The sequence below is a fragment of the Schistocerca americana genome, chromosome 3 (assembly GCF_021461395.2).
Source record: "Schistocerca americana isolate TAMUIC-IGC-003095 chromosome 3, iqSchAmer2.1, whole genome shotgun sequence".
NCBI classification, from domain to species: Eukaryota; Metazoa; Arthropoda; class Insecta; order Orthoptera; family Acrididae; genus Schistocerca; species Schistocerca americana.
The window spans coordinates 768,171,172-768,196,541 of record NC_060121.1 but is presented as its reverse complement, the minus strand read 5'-3'; the positions used below and the strand labels follow the sequence as shown (position 1 = coordinate 768,196,541).

The following is a 25,370-nucleotide window of genomic DNA, read 5'->3' as shown; positions in this document are numbered from 1 at the left end:
AATAAGCAATATTTAACATCTCTCGTAGTTCGTTGACAGGGACAATAGATGCTGGGTAGGAGTTCGCGTCCGTTAAAAATGTTTACGTTATGTAATTTAAAGTTGATATTTGCTAACTGATACTCTCTAAAATCAAGGTATATCACTCTCTGTATGTCTAGTCAGGAATGACTGTTAGTTTCCGTCAGTTGCGAAATCTTAGTCTGCATGACCTGAGTTTGAATCCATATGCAGAACGATACGGTTCGTCGTGTCATTTGAAGTTCATACATATTCTCAACTAGCTGCTTATGAATAACTTAAATTTTTAATATCATTTTGTGTTAAATAACAAGTGGGGTATGTTACTTTGAAGAGGAAATCATGAATACGACGAACTTACTACATGCATTACCTATCTGATGTAATAATGAGAGTGGTAACATTTCAGGTATGTCATTTATTGCAATAAATGTGAGCTTACAAGCCTTCAGGACAGTCTTATCTGTGATACGTTGTTCCCTGATATTTCTAGTATCGTGGTATAACTTTACATCTTGAGTTATTGCGATGCAGAGCAGTGTTTTCTAGTGGTGACTTGTTGGGACCATTATCAATAGTCAAACGACTGTACCAAGGAGTGATTAGAGGACCTGCTAGACAGCTGCGTTATGTGGGTTGCAAACGAATCAGGCGAAATGCAATTCAGGTCGTTCGGATACTTTTGAGCATGACTGTACATGAGGGTCTTTCCACTGTTCTCTTTTACGGCAGTATTCCGGTCTGCAGTCGGTGATGAGTGAGTCGGTAGCGATTTCTAGTTTTCAGTAAATACAGGACTTATTCTTTGGGTGGCAAGCCAGTCGCAAGTTTCAAATCGTTACAATTTTGGATACGTCATTATTTCGACTATATGTATTTATTTGTTCCCAAAAATGTACCATTTATCTTCTTTTAATCAGTTGCTCACCTATTTTAGTACTCTCTTCTAAACTTTATATGTGAAATCGGTGTTTATATGATAAAACCTGCTTTAAACAGTTTGTTATTAGGACACATGCATAGCAGTGTGCGATACATCCCTAACATTGTAGAATCACACTTTAAGATCATATACCATACCAAACCCCAATCAAACTCTACAATCAGTCTGAGAGCGTCTGAGAGCAACTTGATAATATTCTCACGAGGGAATGGCCACCAGGGTTCCTTTATGCTTCCATGTAAACGCTGTTAAGGAGAAATTAATTTCAGATTAATAGTAAACCAGCGTCTCGTTGTTGTATTTTGTTACATACTCGTTCCTCGGATGCCACAAATGGCGGATCTGTGAAACAAATGTAATCAAAGGTAAATCTTTGAAAGCAAATGGTGATTCTATTATTAAAGAGAATCGAGCGTGATGGCCCGGTAGTTAGCGCTCTCAGTCGGTAGGACGACGGTTCATCCCAGTCTGCTCATCCAGATTTTGAGTCCAGGCAAATTCTGAAATGGTTCCTTCGACGGGCACAGTGAATTTTCTTGAACATTCTTCCTCAAACAGAGCCTGGACTCTGCCTTAATGAACTGTCGTCATTGGGACATTAAACTCTAATCTTCCTTTTCCCTTCTTTTTTAACAATGTGATAATGACTTCCCATACTTTCTGGTTATAACTTAGCTCGAAAATATAATTATGAAATATAAATTTGTATCTAAATAAGAATCCGACTGAAATTTTGTTTCACTAGATATTCCTAACAACATTACAGGAAGTACAATGCATGCCAATATATTAGAATCCAGTCACAAAGGAAGGGTGTTAATATTCCATTAAAAATACAGCTATTTTCACTAATAAAGAACCTCTTACATTCGGCACTTGTAGTCACATGGATTATACCAAATTAAAATCACTGTGTGCCTTGCAGTTCTGACAATATTTAAGTTCTGAGACGAATTGCTCCTGAATTTTGTTACAGCACCTACAATAGTCTGAAGAACCTTGCCATTACAAATATCAACCATGTTTTCGTGTGTACAAGCGGTTGTGTCACTGTGCTAGTATTGTCGACACCATGGAGCTGCAAGGGGATTAACATTCGTATGCTGCTAAAAATTGGAGAACTAAAAACCAAATGTCCTCACCTCTTATCTTCCAGAACTGTCTGTACTGTTTCCAAAACGCTGTCCTTGGTGACGTCTTTTAAATCCAGCCTTCGCCCGACACCTAAACCGACCATTTTTTCTACATTGTAAATCTGGTCTCCTAGGAAAGGAATCCCAATGACGGGCACAGAGAAATAAGCTGCCTCGTTCCAGCTTTGTAGTCCTCCCTGAGTGATGAAGAGGCGTACGTTCGGATGAGCTGCAACAGTACAATGACGTCACTGATCCGCAGTAGTCTCTACGCTCGGCAGCCTCGCAGGCCGTTAAAGTGGAGGGCGTCCGCACACTCACCCAGCACGTCCTGCTGCGGCAGCCACTTGGCGGTCATCACGTTGCCGGGATGAACGGGCAGTCCATCAGCTTCCCATTTCCAGAGCACGCGCTGCGGCATTGCTGCGAAAGCGTCCAGGAAGGCGCGGACTGTCTCTGGAGGCATGGCGCTGCTCTGCACGTTGGAGCCCAGGCTGAAGTAAACCACGCCGTCCCTCGCGCCGTCTAGGAACTGCCTCACATCCTGATATACAGATGCGCTTCACATGTGACTTTAATATTTAACATGAAAGTCGTAAAGCTATACTATGTGGTGCAAAAGTCTCCAGAAACACATAGATCTACATTCCAAAAACGCCAACTATTTAATTAATACTGCATATGACACTGTTGCTACAGTCTCTCTCTTCAGTAATCAGTTTCACACTGAAGGAAGATTAACTTCCATGTAATCATCGTCTGTCCTAAGAAAGTTACAGCTGCAGTAACAAACTACAGCCTGGCTACAGTTAAAAGCCAGCTGCGCACAGATTTCGATTGCGAGCTGTAATTGTCAGATGGCTCTAAGCACTATGGGACTTAACATCTGAGGTCATCAGTCCCTTGGACTAAGAACTACTTAAACCTAACCATCCTAAGGACATCACAAACATCCATGCCCGAGGCAGGATAAAAACCTGCGACCGTAGCAGCAGCGCGGCTCCGGCCTGAAGCGCCTAGAAAAGCTCGGCAACAGCGGCCTGCCATGTAATAATCGTATGGAAGCGAAATTTTGTTCTAATGCTGAACCGATTACTCTGAAAAAAAAAACTGTTTGCTACTTTGTCCACCAAGGGCAAATCTGGAGCTGTAAATGCCAGAAAGTCGTACAGAAATGATTCCGTAGGTGATTAACTAGGAATGGAGGGCGAGCAGAAAAGGTGAAGGAAGTGAGAGAGGCGTAAAGTTTCTTGTATTATTAACCGCCACTTAACCCTTCAGGTTAAGAACGATTTATTTTAAATGTGATCTAAAGAAGTTTGGAGAAGACGGTATCTAATCCACCAAATTTCTCTTCTTCAATTCATATATTTCATCATTTTCAAAACCGGAGGCATCTACTGTGTCTCACGTCCACGGAAGCATATGTTCCGGGAGGGGGGGGGGTGGGGGGAGGGCACGAGCTAGGGTGCTGACTATAGGCAGATCACGTACTTGCAAGCTCGGCAAAAATGTTCGTTTCTGATTTAATATAGTAGTTTCGGAATACTAGCTCTTTTCGGACACTGCTCCAAGTGTACGAAACAGCATGTGATTCGCGACAGGTCATTCGGTGAATAATCCTGCTGAAGGAACGTCTGCAACTGAGCGTCATACCAGAGGTTGAAAATACTGCTTCAACTGTACAGTTCTTTTATTATCACGCGACCTGTTTCGGGCTCTTATAAGCCCATCTTCAGGTGTTATAACCTGGTGCTGTGACTCCCGAGCGCCTCGGTGGACGTGTAGTAGGGGCGGTGTGCTACCCATGAGCGCAGAGTGGTTGTGCTATCATAGGTAGCGCACCGCGCCTACTACACGTCCACCGAGGCACTGTATATAGGCAAAGGGCATGAACAAGGTGCCCCATTCAATCCTCTCGAGCTTCTTAGATTGAAGTTGCATTGGTTCTTGCATTGTGTACAGATTTGTTAACACACAGATAAACAAAACGTCGGATCCGAACTCTTGTTATCGTATGGGAAGCATGTCATTACTCAAATCTTTTTCAAAGATACCTGCTTTCAAGATTCTATAAGCCAAAACATAACGAGGGGCTATGCAATTTTTATGTTACGTTATTAAGAAGGAATTAGCAGCCGTGTCGTAACAAGAAACATGCCCTTGAGGAAAGGACATTGTGAACATATTTTGCATCTGTTGGCTGAAAAAGGGTGCTGGCACTGGGACCTCCTCCCCAGGGACGTGTCCAAGGCAGCTGGTATTTACTTCCAACAATTGACACCTTCCTGTCACAGTGTAAGAAGAACGACAGATGAAACTGCATTGCAGGTTGGTACTACGCAGTAACACACTCTGAAGCTGAAAGAGGCACTTGTAATGTCCTCACAGAAAATAACCTCTACCACGCACCAATTAATCATTGTCAATCAAACCATCCACATTCATTCACTTTGGAAAAGTATCTGATCTGATTTTTCTCGTAACATATGCGGCGACAGCTAGACGACGCCAAAGTATTTTCTAGCGCGTTTATTCTTTGAAATAACAGAGATGCATATATGCATTCTCCATGGTTGTTAGAGTGGTAACTAGAACAGCTTCTGGACGGTTTGTTTGAATAGAAAGAGAGTGTAAACGGAAAATAATTAAGACGTGGAATCACCGGAGGTCTGGACATGTAATGGAGATGGATTTAATACACAATTTCCTTCGTAAATAAGGTTTGTGACTTTTTGTTCCGGAGTGAATGAACGAATGAGTTTTTTTTTAACCATTTGATGATCACGTTGGCCCTGTAATTAGTGGGGAAGTTTCAGCTGTGTCGAAGAGAGCCTGCAATCACTGAGTCTGTGTTAAATCGTCCAAAAAGGCTTCGTACACATCTGGAATTCGCAATCTTTCGTAAAAGGGACAAATTGTCGACACGACTGATTCTCCCGACTGAATACAGTGTTTAACAGCAATAAATGTAAAGATCTTTTACAGCAAGCCAGCCGCTAATTACCAAGACGAAGGACTCCGCCAAAGACCCTATTTGGCTGATTTCACGTAAGGAAATATTATAACAAAAACTGTACATAGATAAAGGAGAGAAGGAGAGAGAGGGTGAAAGGGTCTTAAAGACAACAGATACACGTCTATACAGACAAGACATTACACAAAGTTAGCGGCTAGCTGCATTCATCATCTATTCATAGAGAAAGAGGAGACAACTTATTATTATCTTGTTAAAATGGCCAATCCGTGACAGGACACGTTTTTGGACGTAGTTAAAATAATTTTGGTCTCTGTTTCATGTCAACTACGACGAGCTAACCTAACTGACGCTTGGAAAAGAGAGGAAAGACACGCAGGTGATATAATTGGATCTACAAATAAAGCCGAAAGACAGCACGCTGGGCGCAGAGAAAAGGCCAAATCTATATTTTTATTATTATAGCTTGCTAGTATAGTTGAAGTATACGCTTTTTTGTTTAGTGTCATTTGAATGTTGAACATTGATTAACTATGTTCATGTTAGATGTATATTCATTGACCTGTCCCAGTTGCATTTATCTGTATATGTACATTAGGAAGGTAGACACAGAAATACTTTTGTGTGAATAGAGTTATTTATAGTGACAGTAGAAGGGAGTTATATATAGTGACAGTAGAACATTTATATGGTTTTAACTAGGGCAATGTTTAGGATGAGTCAAGCAAAGCAAAGCAGCACGCAACAGCCTTCAGCTGTTAGCACTGATAATAATGATGCAGTAAGAAGTGTTGTGGGACAGATAGCGCAATAGAACGCCCTGTAGACACGGCTGGAGGTGTAACAGCAAGTACACAGCAGGGATTAGATCCATTGCTAATTATCATGAGACAGATGCAGATGATAACCGAGAGCATGAATACTTTGAAAACAGATATTAACGCGAAATTAGCCTCAGTTACTGAAGGGCAAAATGATTTGAATACGAAATTAGCCTCAGTTACTGAAGGGCAGGAAAATCTGAAAACCGACATTAACGCGAAATTGGCGCCAGTTACTGAAGGGCAAAATGATTTGAATAAGAAATTAGCCTCAGTTACTGAAGGGCAGGAAAATCTGAAAACCGATATTAAAGCACAATTAGTGACAGTCACTCAAACTCAAGAAGAAATGAAATTAGTCCAGACTGTGATTAAGCAGCAGTTACAAGACAGTTTTTCCGAATTAGAGCAGCGGATAGAGGCGAAGACCAAGGAACTCAAAGATCAGGCCGAAGAGACGGAACGAAAGTTAACTGCACAAATAGAATTGGTGAAAGCACAATGTGAGGAATCTATTCACCGCGTACGTGTCGAAATGAAGGAGTATGTGGCTATTAAGATAGATACTGTACGGGAACAAGTGGAAATGGTTCCGCAATTAATACAAAAGCAAGACGCCATGTCATGTGCAATTGCGCAATTTCCTGAATTGGCACGTAAACAGGCTAACCTAAAGGAAAGCGTTGAACAACTGACAGAGCGTCAAGACGTTATAGACCACCAAATTAACGTATTAACGGGTAAATTATCCGAAATCACATTAGAAAACAAAAGGCTAATGTGTGAAAACGTTGAGCAAAATGTTAAGGCAGCATTCCAGAGTTTATCTGGCAAACAGGAAGAGAATTTGTTTGCGAAAGGACTTGAAGAGGTGAGACACCAGTTAGGCGCTGATTTGGAGCATTGGAAACAAACGATAGAAGAGTCGATGCGCGCTTCACAACAAAGCTCAGAACAAATTAATACAGGGCAGCAGCAGAAGTTGGCAGCGACTATAGAGTCAGTTACTGCTCATTCGCACACAATATCGACTTGTGTAAGTAATTCAAACATTAAATTGCCACAAGCGGGCTGTTTGCGTGAATTCTTATCTAACGGAGATTGCGAAAGCCTTTGCCATGCCGAAGAAAAAATGATAAAGCATAGGCCATTCCAGATTTTTAACCCTGACAAAAGGGGGGTCCATCCAATTGTTTTTATTCGAAGCTTCAGAGGAGTGTTACCCAGAAATTGGTCGGAGTGGCAGAAGATCAGTTTTGTTACAGGATATATACAAGGTTCGGGGGCAATCTGGGCCTCGGACATGACTTCTGTTTGCTCGACATATGACGATTTTGAGAAGGCGTTTTTAGCAAAGTTCTGGTCAGAGGGGGTACAGGAACGCCTAAGGCAGGAGGTGCTCTACCCAGAGCCTTTCTCCTTTTCGAAAGGAAACCTTAGAAAGTATTTCGAAAGATATATAAATAAAATGAGATACTGGGACAGACGTATGCCTTTGCCAGACATAATAAACATACTTAAGGCAAGACTACCAACTAGCATCCGGAATCAATTGATTTACGGCAACGACAAAGACTTGGAGTCGTTCCTCACAACGTTAGACCATATAGATATTATCGAAGAGAATAACCAGAAAACCCGGAATAACAGATTCCAATATAGGGAGATAGAACCTCCGCCAAACGGTAGGCGAGGAGGAAGTATGTGTTATGCCAATGGCGATCAATCGACACTTAGAAGGAATGAACAGAGATCGTTAAGTAATGGAGAAACCCCTCAAAAACTCAATAGTAATCCCGGCAATGGTCTTGCGAGGGGCTATTCAAGGAGCAACAGGAACGGGAAAAGATACAATCCCGTGTGGGGGAACGAAAGAAATTTCAGACCCCAAGCCTGGAATAATAACGATAATAGGAAGTGGAATCAACCGGGAGGAATGAATTCAAATAGCCAACATCAGTGGGGACGGACATCTACGAATCAACCGGTAATTACCGAAGTGACGGATGATGTCAACCGGGAGACAAATCAAAATCCAACAAACTTGTAAGGACCCACTCGTGCCCAGGAGGAGCGGTCAACAATTGGTTGAGGGCCAACAGGATATGTGTACCCATGTTAACGTATAATGATGGACGATTACTGGCAGATGAACTGACCGAGGACTTAGAACCACAAGATGAGGATAAGGGACAGATGGCAGTAGCCGAAGTGCAAGTCATTATGGAGACCGTACCTACAGTGGCGGTTTTAGGCACAGCTGCAACCACAAATGTTATTTCGGAGGCACTATTCAACAGGAACAGAAATATAAGACGAGTACCAATTTTTCCAGTACAAAATTGGAGAATAATAGGCGCCGTTGGGGCTCGATCGGCTAACGTAAAGGTGCAGTCACTACTTGGTGTGGAAGTCGGAAATGTAGCAATATTAAGCACATTCCTTGTTGTGAAAAATTTGGTGGTAGATCGCATTATCGGAGTCGACAGCTTACGTCAATACGGATGCAGAATAGATTTTAAAACAGGAAAAATTTGGTTGAATGTTAATAAACAAGAAATTGAGTTGGAGTTGTTGAGAAAAAAAAAGCCTTACGAGAAAATATTACTGTGGGATCAGTGTGCAAGTAATCAGGACGGCCCAAAATTCGAAAGAGCACGTAATTAGTGAGTTCCAAGTCAAAGAAGATTTCGGTAAATTAGTGTTTGAAAAGTTAAATGAATCCGACTGCATTATCGAAGATCAGAAGAAGCAGCTCAATGAATTATTATTCACGTATGAAAACGTTTTTGATGAAAGGCCAGGAGTTATTAAGGGATATATATGCCATCTCTACGTTAAGCCGCACGAAAAGTATTGTAGAACTTTCTATCCTGTTCCCTGGAGGTTTAAGGCTCAAGTTCAAAAGGAAATAGATCGCATGTTGAAATGGGGTTTGATCGAACCCTCTACAAGCGCATACTGCTCCCCATTGTTAGTCGTGCCAAAAGCAAATGGGACTGTTAGACTGGTACTCGATGCCAGAGAAATAAATAAAATCATAATTCCAGTGAGAACACATCCGGAAAACATAGACGAACTTATACAACGGTTCCAGGATGTTCAATATTTGACGAGCATTGATTTGTGGAGCTCTTATTGGCAAGTCAAGCTGGATGAGTCATCAAGGAAGTACACGGCTTTCATTTATTCCGGAAGAAGTTACCAATTTACTGTAGTTCCTTTCGGACTCAACATTAGTGCCGGAATCTTTATAGCAGCTCTAGGTTATGCACTAGGACCAGAACTCAGAAGCAGAATAACAGTGTTTGTTGATGATTTGCTTATTTCATCGAAACTTGGGAGGAGCATATTACCTTACTGAACCGAGTGTTGGACGTGTTCAAAACCATGGGAATAACTGCTAACCTACAGAAATCCCGTTTTGCAGTAAACAGAATCAAGTTCCTGGGGCATATAATTGACGCAAACGGAATTTTACCAACCAAGGAGAAGCTAATTGCGATTAGTAAGTTTCCAACACCCAGGAATAGGAGGCAATCAAAAGGGTTTATGGGCCTTGCCTCAAATTTTAGAAGATTCATAACAAATCAGGCGATGAACGCAGCAGCTCTAAATAATCTGTTGAAGAAGGATGTGCCCTGGCTCTGGACATTAGAGTGTCAAGAAGCATTCGAAGAGATAAAGAAACAATTAGTAAATGCGCTGCTTTTGTACCATCCGGACATGCAAGAAGAATTTTACTTGTCAACAGATTCTTCGAATGTGGGTATTGGAGCGTGCCTTTTCCAAGTACGCAAGATAAATGGACAACTCACCTTCTTTCCTATTGCGTTTGCTAGTCGTGTTTTGTTCAACTGTGAACGAACTTACACGACGACAGAATTAGAGGCTCTTGCGGTCATCTGGGAATTTAAAAAATTTCATTATTATCTATATTGGTCAAAGAGTATCGTATATTGCGATCATCAATCATTAACGTTTTTACAAACGTGTAAACTGTTACACCCCAGACTGGCTAGATGGACTCTCGCTCTGCAACAATACCAATTTAAGATTGTGCATGTCTCAGAACAGCAAAACATTATTGCTGACGCTCTATCAAGGTCACCACAGAGTTTGACCAAAGAGATTGAAGTAAATAATAACTCAGAATTCCCTGCATTGCTGCTGCAGGAAAATCCATATAAGATGTACTACGTCAATTTGTGTGCGCATATGGCACAGTTACAGAAAAGAGATGCTCAATGGGGAAGTGGGGAAGTGTCATTCAAAGGTTACAACAGCAACCTTCGGATCAGATGGCAAATTATTACAAGTTGGTAAATGGCGTATTATTTTTCCGCTGTGGAAGGCCAAACAAAGTCCGTTGGTTTGTTTGTATACCTGAGGCGCGAATAGAGAAACTCGTATGGTTCACCCATTTAACCTGGGGACATTTCGGTGCGACAAAATGTGCAGACAAGATAAGTGTGTACTGTTATTTTCCCAGCATAAAGCGCAGAGTGCATGAGGTCTTGAAGAAATGCATAATCTGTCAAAAAGAAAAGCCGGATTCAAAAGGGAGTAAGCACCCATTATGCTCTATATTAGTGCGAGAACCAAAAGAATTAATTTCGTGCGATGTGTGGACCGTTACTTACTTCAAGAGGAGGTGTTAGATATGTGTTGGCATTTCTCGATGTGTGTACGAAATACGTAAAGCTATACCCGATAAAGGCGGCTACAGCCAAAGTAATTGTATTAAGATTGACAAGGGATTATCTTCCACATGTTGGTATACCTAAGGCGATGATGACAGACAATACTAAGATATTAACGGGACTCCGATGGAAACAGGCTTTGTCTCAAGTCGGTGTGAAACACATACTAACGCCATTTTACCACCCACAAGGCAATTTGGTTGAGGGAATTTTTAGAGAGTTCAATCGATTTATGAGGACCTATTGCCATAATAAGCAGACTGCGTGGGCAAATTATGTGGAAGAATTTGAGCAGATATACAACAACATGCCCCACTCCTCCACTGGATATACACCTCATGAATTGATGTTCGAGGCAAAAGAAGAAAACTTCTGGACTGAACATATGCCCAAAACTCAGGAAACTGAGATGCCTTGGGAAGAAAAAATAAGGCAAGACATCATAAATATGACACAAAAGGCTGATCAGAGAAAACATCAATATGATAAATTAATAAAAAAGGTACAGGCGTACCACGTCGGAGAGAAGGTACCTGTCAAAAGACACACCAAATCATTCTTAATAAAGAAGAGTATAAAGAAATGGGAGTTATTATATACTGGCCCATACATCATTCTACAAATTCCGAACCCTGGGGCTTATCTGTTAGCATACCCGGGATCTAAGGGTTATTTTCCCATAACGACTTGAAAAAATTTAATGAAGATTAGAAGATAGGGAGGAATGGTGTTGCGAGTGACAGAGATGAACGCTCGAAAAAAAAAAACATAAAAATAAACTGTGTGTGTTTAGTGTTAGAAAACTTTAAACTGAAATAATCAATCAGTGACACAGATTGTAGAAATAGTGACTAACTATTACTATCGAGTGCTGCAAAGAAGACAGTGGAGATAGGCTTCACCTGTGTTTGGGCAAACATGGAACTTTAGCATTGCTAATGTCATCAAGATTTATAAAGGATCTGAATGACCTTCAAGAAGAAAGAAATTTTTTCCGAAAATGACGCTGCATAATCAAAAGAGGTTCCCAGTGAATATTCATATATAATTTCAAGTGCACGCTTAGATGTGTCAACGTGTGAAGTTTAGGCAGTGAATCATGAGTGACGGTTAATGGCGCAAGGATAATTTTCCGCGCAAAACAACTGACGCCGGCGCGAGAGTTGGAATCAATATAGACGACATAGATATGCTTTGTAAGAGACTCGCATCAAACGCGAGGGGAAACTGATTGATGTGAACTTCAAAAAAGTGTCATAATTTGACGTTAAGAGTTCTTGATTTATTGTTGAATGTCAAAAGAAACTAAAATTCATAGAATTAGTAGTTATTTAATGGGTCTTGTTCACTTTGGAATTTTGTTTGAAAATCCATTTCCATATATGTGCATGTATGAATGCCGGATGAATCAGAGAGTAAATGAAAGAAGAGAATCCAAATTCCCCACTACTAATAACTTTTACATTGCAGCAATCAAGCGGAGAAATATATGTATTTAGAATAAAATTTTTATGAGTATAGATAAATGATACGACTTTTCAAGGAAATGATGGATTATGTCTTTGTATAAAATGAACCACACTTTCCATTATTCGATGATTTGAATCCAAAATCTACTGCAAGTTGCATGAATACTTTAAATTACGAAGAACAAATCATTGACAGAAAATGTGTCAGAATTTTTGGACTTACAAGCACAAATGGTGATGCGAAGTCCAAAAGAAAATTCAAACTAGAGTAATTATTATGATGTTTTCGGCCACAGCATTAGTCAATGGATAAACGGAAACTTTAAGTCAATGGTTAAATTCCTTGCAGTACATCGTAAGAAAAAGGATACATGAAGCCATAGGGATTTTGTTTTCAAAAAGGAGAATCTTGGACGGTGGAACCTAACCAGTTCTTTTTACAGGAAGAGTTTCCCTTTCGGTCATTGCTAATTCTTTTGGAATGAATGTTGCATGTGATATCTGGTATCCCTGTTCCTTCTACTCTTCCCATTGTGGTCCGCGTAGAAGACCGACTACAAATGTGGACGTCGGGGACATGCAAGATCCGGGGGAGTTTCAGCATCGCAAGATATTGTCCTGGGAACAAGATTGTAAAAAAAAAAAAAAAAAAAAAAAAAAAAAAAAAAAAAAAAAAAAAAAACCTCGAGTTATTTATTGTAAAATTTTTTTTTAGCTAGAGGCACAAATCACTCTTCTCCAAATCGTTATATAAATCGATCCCTACCTTTCCTTTAGAGATCATTTTCAAATTTATTTTTTCTCTTCTGTAGGCTTCCCTATCTTCTATGTACCGTAGGCTAGGGGTCTAGGCTTAAGAGGTTTTCCAAGGTTTCCCTGCTTAAGAAAGTTCCCGAATGGGTAGACCCTGATAACAGTCTCATGAAAGATCATCTTCCTTGGTTGTGCACAGCAAACATAACACCTTGATGCACATAAAAGCAATACAGCCACGGTACCTGTCTCTTCATTTTCTTTTGTTTCCAATGTTTATTTCTTCGTCTGTCTAAAACATAATTATTTCTTTTTCAGTCGGAGGACTGACACTCATTACTTCCGGGTTACCCACACTAATAGATAGCTCGCGAAGTGTGTTCGGTAAATCAAAATTAGGCTCACAAACTTCGCTCGCTGCGAGGGGCATTGTAATGTCCCCACAGAAAATAACCTCTACCACGCACCAATTAATCGTTGTCAATCAAACCATCCACATTCATTCACTTTGGAAAAGTATCTGATCTGATGTTTCTCGTAACATATGCGGCGATAGCTAGACGACGCCAAAGTATTTTCTAGCGCGTTTATTCTTTGAAATAACAGAGATGCATATATGCATTCTCCATGGTTGTTAGAGTGGTAACTAGAACAGCTTCTGGACGGTTTGTTTGAATAGAAAGAGAGTGTAAACGGAAAATAATTAAGACGTGGAATCACCGGAGATCTGGACATGTAATGGAGATGGATTTAATACACAATTTCCTTCATAAATAAGGTTTGTGACTTTTTGTTCCGGAGTGAATGAACGAATGAGTTTTTTTTTAACCATTTGATGATCACGTTGGCCCGGTAATTAGTGGGGAAGTTTCAGCTGTGTCGAAGAGAGCCTGCAATCACTGAGTCTGTGTTAAATCGTCCAAAAAGGCTTCGTACACATCTGGAATTCGCAATCTTTCGTAAAAGGAACAAATTGTCCACACGACTGATTCTCCCGACTGAATACAGTGTTTAACAGTAATAAATGTAAAGATCTTTTACAGCAAGCCAGCCGCTAATTACCAAGACGAAGGACTCCGCCAAAGACCCTATTTGGCTGATTTCACGTAATGAAATACTATAATAAAAACTGTACATAGATAAAGGAGAGAAAGAGAGAGAGGGTGAAAGGGTCTTAAAGACAACAGATACACGTCTATACAGACAAGACATTACACAAAGTTAGCGGCTAGCTGCATTCATCATCTATTCATAGAGGAAGAGTAGACAACTTATTATTATCTTGTTAAACACTGTCACTTGTGTAGTATTGTAAGTTTTTCGGTATTACACTATGAGGTACTGGAAACAGAGAGAAGGGATTTGATGGAGAAATTTTCTTAAGAATTCTTTATTTATTTTCGATTTGCGTGCTTGTAGCTTCGCGACAGAACTCCTAAAAATATCGCATTCAGCGAGATAAAACCTGCAAGCCAACACATCCTCCGTCTGACAGACGATCACATTACCCCTTAGCTACCGAAGAGCTGCAGTATTAGTGTCTCACGTATTGTCCCAGTGGTGGACAGCACACATAACTCGCAGCAAGAAAGACTAGACTAGTTGCTACTTCCATGTGGAATGTCTTCCCTGGACTCAAAACCATAAATTGGTAACCCTGTGTCTCACCTGAATTGAATATCATAAATATTATTCGATGCTAAAACACTTAAAATCAAGTGAATTTAGCTGGATAGTTCTGTGCCATCCAGAAAATAACTCGTAAGTCATTGAGTAGCCACACTTATTTTGCATTATTGCCAAGATTTAATTTTACTACCAGTAGGAAGAACACCAGCCGATGTGTGTCTTGAATGAGCTTGGAAGTGATTGCAGCTTAAGTCTTAAAAACACATTCGCTGAGGGTCGAAATATCAAAAGCATAATACGTTCATCAGTTTGATTGCCATTTCTGTAACTAGCTTTTGGAACCAGAGCATAATAACTTATAATACGCAGGTCACTGACTGCAACCTAAATACCGTAAATCAATAACCGTAACAATTATTTTTGTTTTTCTGTCTTAAGCTCACTGAATACTGAAAAGCTCATTCACCGGACAAGAATCACCTACTTGAACATTCCAGTGGCTATACTGCAAACACAACTTTTGATCGTTATACACTTTGAAAATGTTTTTCTTAAGAATGCTGTCATTGGCGCTATCCCAAAAACAAAGGAACAAAAATTAAAAGATAATAACACACCACTGATTGCAAAATCACCAACCCTGAGACGAGAAGCAGTTGTCACCAGAATTTGGAACAAGTAACAACACATTAACCAAGAGACGTTTTTACTGTAAAAGCAGTAGCATGAAACAAAAGTTTAAAGCTTCTCATATCGGCAAACGTTAAAGCAAAATAATTTCAAGGATCAACACGACACCCAGCTTAAGTCGCATTGACAATCACTATTTCTCCAAAGGAGTTTGATAAATCTACCACGAAATATGTAGCTGTGCCCTCACTAGAAAACATTTATTGCGAAACAGCCAAAAGTTTTAGAAGCTTTCGAATAAAAATAAGTTTTGCAGCAGCTGAAAGCTTCACAACACACCATAACATTTCCCATAATAAACCTGCTGTACAGAAGATGAAATATGAATCCTGCTAACATTCAAACAGAGAGGAACTCTGAGGCCACAGCTGGAGAAAATGTCTTTGCACTTCATCCAAACGAACTAAGTTTGTTTTAGTCGCTCATATGAGAAGTATTGAAAATAACGTACTTGTAATTCAAAATGACGCTGATGATTTTGCAGTAGAAATCAGTCCGCCTCCGGTAGCTGAGTGGCCAGCGCGACAGAACGTCAATCCTAAGGGTCCGGGTTCGGTTCTCGGCTGGCTCGTAGATTTTCTCCGCTCATGCACTAGGTGTTGTGTTGTCCTAATGATCATCATTTCAACCCCATCGACACGCAAGTCGCCGAAGTGGCGTCAAATCGAAAAACTTGCATCCGGCGAACGGTCTACCCGACGGGAGGCCCTGGTCACACGACATTTTATTTTGTAGAAACCACAGATATGTGTCAGCAACGCTCTACCACCATAGAATAGCAGACAAAACTGACTCCATGGAAAAAAAAATGGCCTCATGTCTTTCATTATGTTTACACTCATGCTACCAATAAATACGTATTACTGCCAGAAAGTACTACTCTGCTTGTAACGTCATCTACTAAATATGAAAATCATGAATAGTATTCATAGGAGTCACGGTTTCATGTCGAAAGTACTATCTAACAATTTAATTTAATGACATAAGAGTGATATTAAACTGCACATATTTAGTAAGCTCACTTTTGCAGTGACACTGATCATTAATATGTAATTTTTATTCTTCATTATGCAGTACTTGTTATTTTATGACAATATTTCTTAAAAATTTACGTACTAGTTAATGTTTTTCCTTATATGGGCCACTTACAGTATACGAATTATACTACAGTTTCTGTGATTACATATCTGGTTCCACATTATCTGTCCGTGCTCTGTAGCAGCCTCATTTCCATCTGCACACAATGTAAATTTTTTCTCATGTGTAAATAAGCACAGCAATCCCCATGACCATATTTTAGCTTATGATTTTGTCCTGAAGCTATTCAAAGAATAAAATAAGGTGAAAAGTAATTCCGCAACGTGTTTTAGTCATATAGCGCTATATATACTCGAGAAGCTTCTAAAGAAAAAAAAATCGAACAATACCACAATAAGTGTATGAGTCATCCGTTTCGAACAGTCACAGTTCTTTTCGTTCAAAATTCTTTTCCCTATTCGCACATCATATATAAAAAAATTACTATAAAAATTGAGTACTGCTTTACCGTGAGCGTAGAACAGCCATTTCAAGATGATACGTCGCGTACAAGCATTTGAAGACGACGTAGAAGTATATAACTTTTCAAGAAAGTAGCGTATGAAAATTGTGTAATAATGAAGAGATGGAAAGCCATAAACAGAAATGGAAAACGTATCAAAGCATCCACTGGATTGTTGATTGCACATTTGCTGTGCGGAATGTGTTTATGAACGACGGATGCGAAGCAACCGTCACCCCCGGTACACAAATGAGATGGAATTATTAGGTGTTACACGCTCTCACACTGTCTTCATTTTGATGCCTAAGTAAGGGCATTTGCAGACATGTGGTTAACTTATGCATTGTTATATAGTCATTATTGTAATAAAATATGTTTTTATAATGCTAAATTAAGTAGCAGAAAGTAAATAAGTGTGTATAATTTTCTCCCTAAGTCGTTAACATTTCCTTAGCACATTGTTTAACGGCTCTCAGCTATTTGCTACTCGAACATCTGAATCAGAAGAGCAAAGGCCCACAGTTTCTATTCAACAATTGTCAATACCTTTGGCAGTGGCTTCTTCTCCTTCTGGATGTGGATTCCAGTTAATTCAACAATATTTGGCGTGTTTGGCACAGGGTAGCTCAGGCTGAAGTGATTGTTGACCAAAATGAGGCTGAAATTGTAATCCATCACCCTCAACGTAGGTGGGTTCGCACCGGAATACTTCCTCATTTCCTCCTCGTGTCTTCCATAAAAAGCTCTTTCTTCAACATCAAGCGACCGCAGTAAGATGTAAGCGTTGTACAGTCTCTGCCAGAAGGTCATGTGGTCCGTGTAGCCGAGATTGTAGTCGGGGATGTAGGAAGGATTAATAGGACCGCCGAAGGTCTTCCGAATAAGTGACGTAGCTCCCAGAGAAGTGTATCCAATTAACGGTGGAGATCCCATTTTGTGTGCTAAGCCGTAATAACAGGAGCTGCCGAGTTTCTCTACGATGACTGCATCATACTTTTGCTCCACTCTGCAAGGCAAAACATAATTATCACGACTTCCCAAGAGGACATGTTCAGTGAAGAAATCATTCGACACAAGTATGTAAAAAGAATAAGTGCCACGAGACACAATTATTGAAAAGGAACATCGCTCCCACAGATGATAAAAACGAACGGAAGTAAAATTTTATTGTTCCAAATCACTGGAATAATTTTTAGTGTACTCATAACACAATATTCAGCATAAGGAATATTTTTCGATGTTATACCTTCAACAGAAAGCTGATTACACTGTCCTTCGCTACCTGAATTCTTTTAGTTCTACGAACCAGCAATATGTTTTAAGTAAAGGATAACACGGATGATTGACGTCTTGCTGCATTCGAAAATCTCTAGTACGAAATTAAGTTACTTAATAAATAAAATACAGTAACAATCATGGTGTTACACACGATACCATGCATTTGAAGAACACAGAACTTCTGTGCAATGAATGGTCGTTAAAATCCTATTAAACTTTGCACATATGTGTTGGTCAGTGTGTCTAGTATGCCTGCCGACTGCGTCACGGCGCTATTTTCAGTAGTGAACACACAGGAAGCACGTAAAAATGCCCGGAACGATAGTGTCTTCCGCCCAGTATGGGTGCCTGCTGAGAGGTTTCGCCTGATTTCACGCAACTGCTTATAATGTAACTGTCACCCACTCCCTTCTTCACAATTCGCCGCCGCACACTGCAGGGGCACTGAGTATGGCTCAGCAGAGTTTTCGATGAGAAGTGTTTGATCACCCACGATGTAGCCCGGACTTCGCTCCCTCCGATGTTCATCTCTGCTCGCATGAACCGCTGGCTGTGAAGACAACATTTTGGCAAAGACAACGAACTGTTGATTAACGTAGAGAAATGGCAAAAGCGCTGATTTCTGCCTTCTATGACAAGGGTACAGGCAACTTGACACGGTGCTAAGGCAAAAACGTAAGTCGAAGCAGCGATTATGTGGAGAAGCAGCTGGAAGATGCAGCCAACTTTTGCAAAAGAAATATTTTTGATTTTCGCTTTGGTTTCCATTTCTCTTCCGATTGGACATCACTTTTCGAATAACCCCCATGCATAACGAACATTATTTATTTGATATCCACTTCTGGATAAAAGCATCCTCTACACTTTCCAGTGCATTATGGTCTCTAGTTATATGCCTCCACCTTGGATATTTTAAAATTTCGAAACTCAATCCTTTATCCTTTCATCTACTTGCACAGCTACAGATCCCATTTACATCCGTTTTTATTTTATCGCAGTTGGAATAAGGTTTTCTTCTCCATTCATTTGTGTTCCAGCTTTTCCTAGCAATTCTCAACATTCATCCTTTCGTTTTCCACTGAACAACAGTAGAAGAGCTATGTATGTTCTAGCACACTTAGTTTACTTTTGTCAAGCGGGCAGGTCAAAGCGCTGCTCATAACATGACTAGCTGTGTCCACTTAACAAGGACCTCATCACCTCTTGTCAAAGATGTCACAAGCTACACCCCTTTTACAAAGATGTCATATTGGGGCAAATTCAAAACATACATAGAAAACAAGCAGTCAGCATGTAGGTGCCATGTTAAATGTGAATGACTAGCAGTAATTACGAAAATCACATATAAGACTCACCTGCATTGTGGGAAATGGTGCCAAGTTCAAAGATATTTGCATGTTAAAAAGTAAATTGGTGCCAATCAGAAAAAATGAAACACATAAAACACAATGTTTATGTTATTAACTTACAGGTTACATAACGCTTGTGTATGACCATACTGTAATTTCTGTAACATAGTTGGTTTAAGGCACAATGCTTTATTCACACAAAAAAAAGTGTTCTGTCGAAACTAATGCCAAAAATATACCTTTGGATGCTGACATGAAAAAGTCCCAGCGATATTCCCATGCATAAATTGTTCTATAACAGCTCAAAACACATGAAGTCTGCAGCGAGTAATATCTGCTTTTGTGTTTTGGGCCCACAGTGAAAAATTGTCTTTTAATGACGTGATTGTTATGAATAATAGCCAACTACATTGCTATGCCAATTGTTTATTTTTTAAATCATTCAAGATGAGCCCATTTCGGCATATTGCCAACATCAGGTGCAGTGTAAATACATAAGTAAGCGATGGTCTTAATACAATGTCCTGAAACTATGGTTTGAAAAGCTGTTTTGCGTCATTGGGCGTTTTTACCTCACATGTAACATTGTTGCTGTCACGTCCTGTCTTTTTCAGAATTATTACTTTCTCCTAGATGTACAATGGAGATTTATATCGGAATTTAGTTGGTTCCCATGTATGCTACTTTTCTGACAGCTTGGATCACAATGGATCAGCGGTATTAAATGTTTACATAGTAACCATTATAAATACGTGATTGTGAAATTCGGTTTTTTTATTATTTTTATAGGTATGGTTCCAGTCATCTTTCCATGTAGAATTTGTTTTAGTTTTATCTGAGATTTTTATTTTACTTTTTTTAAATATTTGTAATTTTTTTATTTGACATTTTAAAATTGTTTTACAATTTAAAAATTAATAATATAAAGAATTAAAAATGTAAAATAAAAATCTCAAAACTAAAACGAACTCTAGGCAAAACGATAAATATAACCAAACCAATAAAAATAATAAAAAACAACCAAATTTCACTCATCACTTATTTGTAATGGTAACCATGTAATACCGCTTATCCACTGTCATCCAAGTTGCCAGAAAAGTTGCGTACATGGAAACCAACTAAATTCCAATATACATCTCCAATGTACACCTAGGAGAAGGTAATAATTCTGAAAAAGACAGGACATGACAGTAACGATATTAGATGCAAGGTAAAAAGGCTTATAGATGCATTACAGCTTTTCAGATCATAGTTGTAGACCATTATATATTTATAGCTTTTCAGATCATAGTTACAGACCATTATATTAAAACCATCACTTACTTATGAAGTTACAGAGCATCTGATGATGGCAGTATGCCAAAATGTACTCACCATAAATGACACAAAATATCAATAATTTACATAGCAGTATAGTTGGCTATTATTCATAACAATCATGTTATTTAAAGAGTAATAGTTGATCTCTCATTGTAGGTTTAAAAAGAGATTTGCACAAAAACAAAGTGACAAAGCGGATAACTGTACAAAACACATGTTGGCCAAAATTCTACAATAGGCAGAGAAGTACACTAACTCATAGCAGTCAGAATTACTATTTTATGAGTGCCACCTATTGGAAGAGTCAAGTGTCACAGTGCCACAACACTGTCATCATATTTCACTAGATGTCTAAAACGTGACTCAAATTATATGCCACAGTGACAGTTTCTTGTCCAAGAACGTAAAGAGATGGACATTTCAATAATACATCTACTTGAGACTATCTGCATGTTACTGGTGGTGCATAGAATGAACTTTCATCACTTCATGCTTTTTAAATATTTCCGCTAATGTTTCACCTCACCAATTATCAGTTTATGGGGGATGAAGACAATGTACCTAATTTTACACTAGGAAAATATATCAATGTCATTGAAAAGTTAATATTTCTTTTTATTACCTTTGATCTATGAAGACTTCACATTATGTGCAAAACAAAGCTTTGATGAAGTATGTAACATCTACCGATAGAAACTGTGATTCCAATTCTTTCTAAAACTTTTATGAGCGTTTTTTCTCTTCTTTCTCTAACCAACTACTAAATAATACCATATTGGGCATTACATGACACTTCCCCCTTCCATTCATGACCATGTTACAGCAAAATTTTAAAGAACTCTCCTATATATCATCGCGTAACAGGAGAATTGAAACAAAATGTTCCATATGTAGCTATGTTTACAGGCCACGTGAAGGTGCCACATACTGTGCTTAAAGTAATTTGAAAGCTTGACCTGTTCTTTTTCCACTTGGAGGTAGGAAGCCAATACAAGATCTATTGAAAATGGTTTTATGGATATACAAATTTATGGATATACAAATACACTAATGGAAGAAAACATCATTGTTGATTTTCAACATTTGTCATACATTCTACACTCTTTCACCAAATGAGCAAGTAGCAAATGTAATATGTCTATCTTTTCATGACACTTTTAGAAAAACTTGACGTGATAGTGTAGGGTACATGCGCACTCCTGGGTGCTCTATCAGTCACTACATTTTGATGGAGTCATCCTCTTTGACATTCCTTGTGAATATATTTGCACTTTAAATCATTTCCTGCTTCAATAGATAATTTTATTTCGATGAAAAGATATCATTTTCGAGATAGCGACCTTTCATATCTGGATTTTCCCATCGTTGACTTCGATTATATTTCATCTCAGTCGCCTCCTACCAATACCTTTGTTCATATAGTTTTGTGTACAAACATTTCGTATTTTGAAGATCTCCTTATGTATTATGAAAATGTGCAGTTTAAGTGATACATTGCAATAAAGATCCCGCTACAACACATTCTTCCCATCCTACAACGGTGCTTGATAAGTTCCTTTGTCTATGACTATACTTAGTGCTTTTACATGTATTTTAAACCATTTCAATTAGATGTTTGGTATAATTTGTTAGTTAGTTTGTGAAATAAATACTTTCAATCCTTTAGTGAGACTTGGCATAATAGTTCTTACAGGCACTTAGTGTAGCCTTTCTCGAAATTTGTTTATGTACATAATCTTGAGTAAGGCTAAATCATTTGTAATAAAAAGCAATAATCGCCAGTCACTATTAATTATTACATTTTTCTATTGTAGAACACAGTATATTATCTTCTTCAGCTTGAATTGTGCTTGTTAAGATGAAGCAATATAGAAAAACTTGTAAAATCATCAGGTGATGTCAGTTAGTTCTATGGACCACCAGTGACATGGCCTCAGAAGACACTGTCAACAAACTTTATATATTTGAAATATGGAGTTATCAGTGAAACACCCTGAATAAACATAATGCATGTGTGTGTGTGTGTGTGTGTGTGTGTGTGTGTGTGTGTGTGTGTTTTACAATGTACGTTACATGTGCAAATTGCATATTATATCTAATTCTTTGGATAATTACTATTGAACATGTGCAAAAACTATTTATTATATAGACAGCTTAGAGCTTTCCCAAATTGACTGCTGTGGGACACATTTTGACTGAATGTTTCATTTTAATGACAGGAAAGCACTGGTATGATTGACTGTTTCATTTTCATGCCTTTCATGCACTGTGAGTAGTTGGATACAGGATAGATTGTGAGGGCAGAGTTACAAGTATGAACTGGGATCATTCCATAACATTAGATTATTGAATTTTTGGGATCTTTTAAAATTTGTTTTTACATTACAACCATCTTGAAATTTCCACCAGCGCCACCTTAACTTATTTAATTTTACATCAGGTTCCTCTTCGATTCCGCAAATGGAGTACTGCCTAACAGAGACCTGTTGAGCTTGGTGTAGCTGCAAACGACTGGAGTGCCACGAAATGGAGACTGCCTGAACTCGGTGCTTATTTCAGAGTCCCTACAGAGTTCCTACTGAAATGTTATTGTTTCTGTTACTTTGGCACCATGACGAAATTTTATGGTGTGTAATAGGTTCCAGCCTGATGTAAGACATAACTGCTGTCGTTTTGAACTGATAAAACTTTGAAAGGGCATACAACTGAACAACATCTGGTACATGCCGACATCTAAAGGAGAATTTCGCTGATATTTTAATATTCAAAACACTTCATTTAGCAACACCTATAACATGTTTTATTTGTTATATAAAAAAACTTGCGTTGAACTTACTTCATAAATTCTTTCATTGGCTCCAAACCAAACTGAATGGCGCACCCAATTTCCGCCATATCAAAAATAAATTTTAGGATCGCCGTAGGAGACGTTGGATCAGGAAATTCATTGAAATCAATCCTTTCTCTGAAGGCTTTACTACTCAATGAAATGTCTATTTCAGAGTAATTTGCAGTGGGAACCTGAAACAAGTATGGAAATGTAGTATGTTAGTTGGGAAAACAACAGTCCACTATAGTCTGACAATACATTTGAAGGGACCACACTGTGGTTCAGGTCGAAAAAAATCGATTTTCGGTTTTCATCATATTTCGATACATTAAGGTTTTATTTCAGTACTCTGAAAAGGATTTTGCGGAAAACTTTTTTTTTCGAGCATTTAAAGAGCATTTTGCTCCATGTGTGTTTATGTGCCACACCCACTTTTCTCTGCCCACTTCTCTGCATATATTTTATATCTTTATATCCCCTACATTGCACGTTAGGGACCTTTTTTTTTTTTACTCCTTAGTGTGTTGGCTATCCTTGGAATGCAAAGTTCCGTATTCTTTTGTTTCTGCTGTTTGTAAACAACAGGCTTTCAAAGAAATGGCTCTGAGTACTATGGGACTCAACATCTTAGGTCATCAGTCCCCTAGATCTTAGAACTACTTAAACCTAACTAACCTAAGGACATCACACACATCCATGCCCGAGGCAGGATTCGAACCTGCGGCTGTAGCGGGCCTGCAATTCCAGGCTGAAGGGTCTAGAACCGCTTGGTCACAACGTCCGGCAACACACTTTCAAACACTTGTTAGTTTTGTTCAAGTGTGATTGAGAGTAGTTGTTATACTTACGTTTGAAGTGCTTGTTTACGTGTGTTTTGTTGTGTTTATTGAATATGACGAAACGTAAAGGCATTTTCAAGAAACGACAATTTAGAGGAAACAAGTTTAGAAAGCTTTCTGTACAAGAGGTTATGTCGCCTGGCAACGATGTTTTTAATTGTAATTCTTCAACAAGTGCATCATCAAAGAAGTTCTCACCGTTTCAAGAGAGTTACAACGAATTTACTGTAAGTGAGAAGGGGTGCAGTAACATTATTGTAAATTTGAGAATATTATCAGATTTAATTTCTAAATTTGTAGAATGCAGACAGTGTGGTGAGTCACACAGTGTGAAAATTTGTGAGAGTGTCAGTGTGAGATAAGTCTAGCAATTGCTTTGGATTTAATTTGCACTAAATGCTCAGCAGTGATTTCAATTATGAGTTCTTCAAAACCAGATGCAAGTGGCCCTTATGAAATCAATACTAGATTAGTTTATGCCTTAAGTTTCATTGGCAAGGGCATGGCTGCAGGGAGAACATTTTGTTCAGTGATGAACTTATATCAACCACCAAATAAATTTGAAAAACGGACTGTGATATTAGAGAAACCTGTATGTGAGGTCAGTGAGGAAAACATGAAACTGGCTGCTGCGGAAGCAGTGGATGAAACTGATGGATGTTCGGATACTACAGTTGCACTTGATGGAAGTTGGCAGAAAAGAGGACATACTTCTCTGAATGGAGTAGTGACTGCCACGAGTGTAGACACCAGTAGAGTGTTAGTTGTGGAGATAATGTCTGAATATAGCAAATGCTGTAAGTCAATGAACATAAAGAACACAACTGTGTGGCTAATTTTAGAGGAACAAGTTGTGGTATGGAAGTTCATGGAGCACAACAAATATTTCATCGCTCCGTAGAAACAAGAGGTGTATGGTACACTAGATATTTGGGCGACGGTGACAGTAAGGCATACAACAATGTGGTAAACTCTAAGCCATATGGAGATGCCATTATCAGCAAAATAGAATGTGTAGGCCATGTTCAGAAACGTTTGGGAACAAGGCTGAGAAAAATATTTGTTCATATGGGAG

General features: G+C 38.9%; 1 protein-coding gene across 1 annotated transcript in view; it reads right to left on the bottom strand.

Annotated features, from left to right (window-relative positions):
• The window catches only part of LOC124606387 (UDP-glucosyltransferase 2-like), a 66,080-nt gene that overhangs the window by 13,248 nt on the left and 27,462 nt on the right, over positions 1-25,370 (bottom strand). Inside the window, exons 2-5 of the mRNA XM_047138368.1 lie at positions 23,463-23,647; positions 17,226-17,685; positions 2,419-2,641; positions 2,107-2,326 (exon numbers count right to left, since the gene is read on the bottom strand). Of these exons, the coding sequence (XP_046994324.1) occupies positions 2,107-2,326; positions 2,419-2,641; positions 17,226-17,685; positions 23,463-23,647 (1,088 nt within the window). The remainder of the gene's footprint in view (positions 1-2,106; positions 2,327-2,418; positions 2,642-17,225; positions 17,686-23,462; positions 23,648-25,370) is intronic.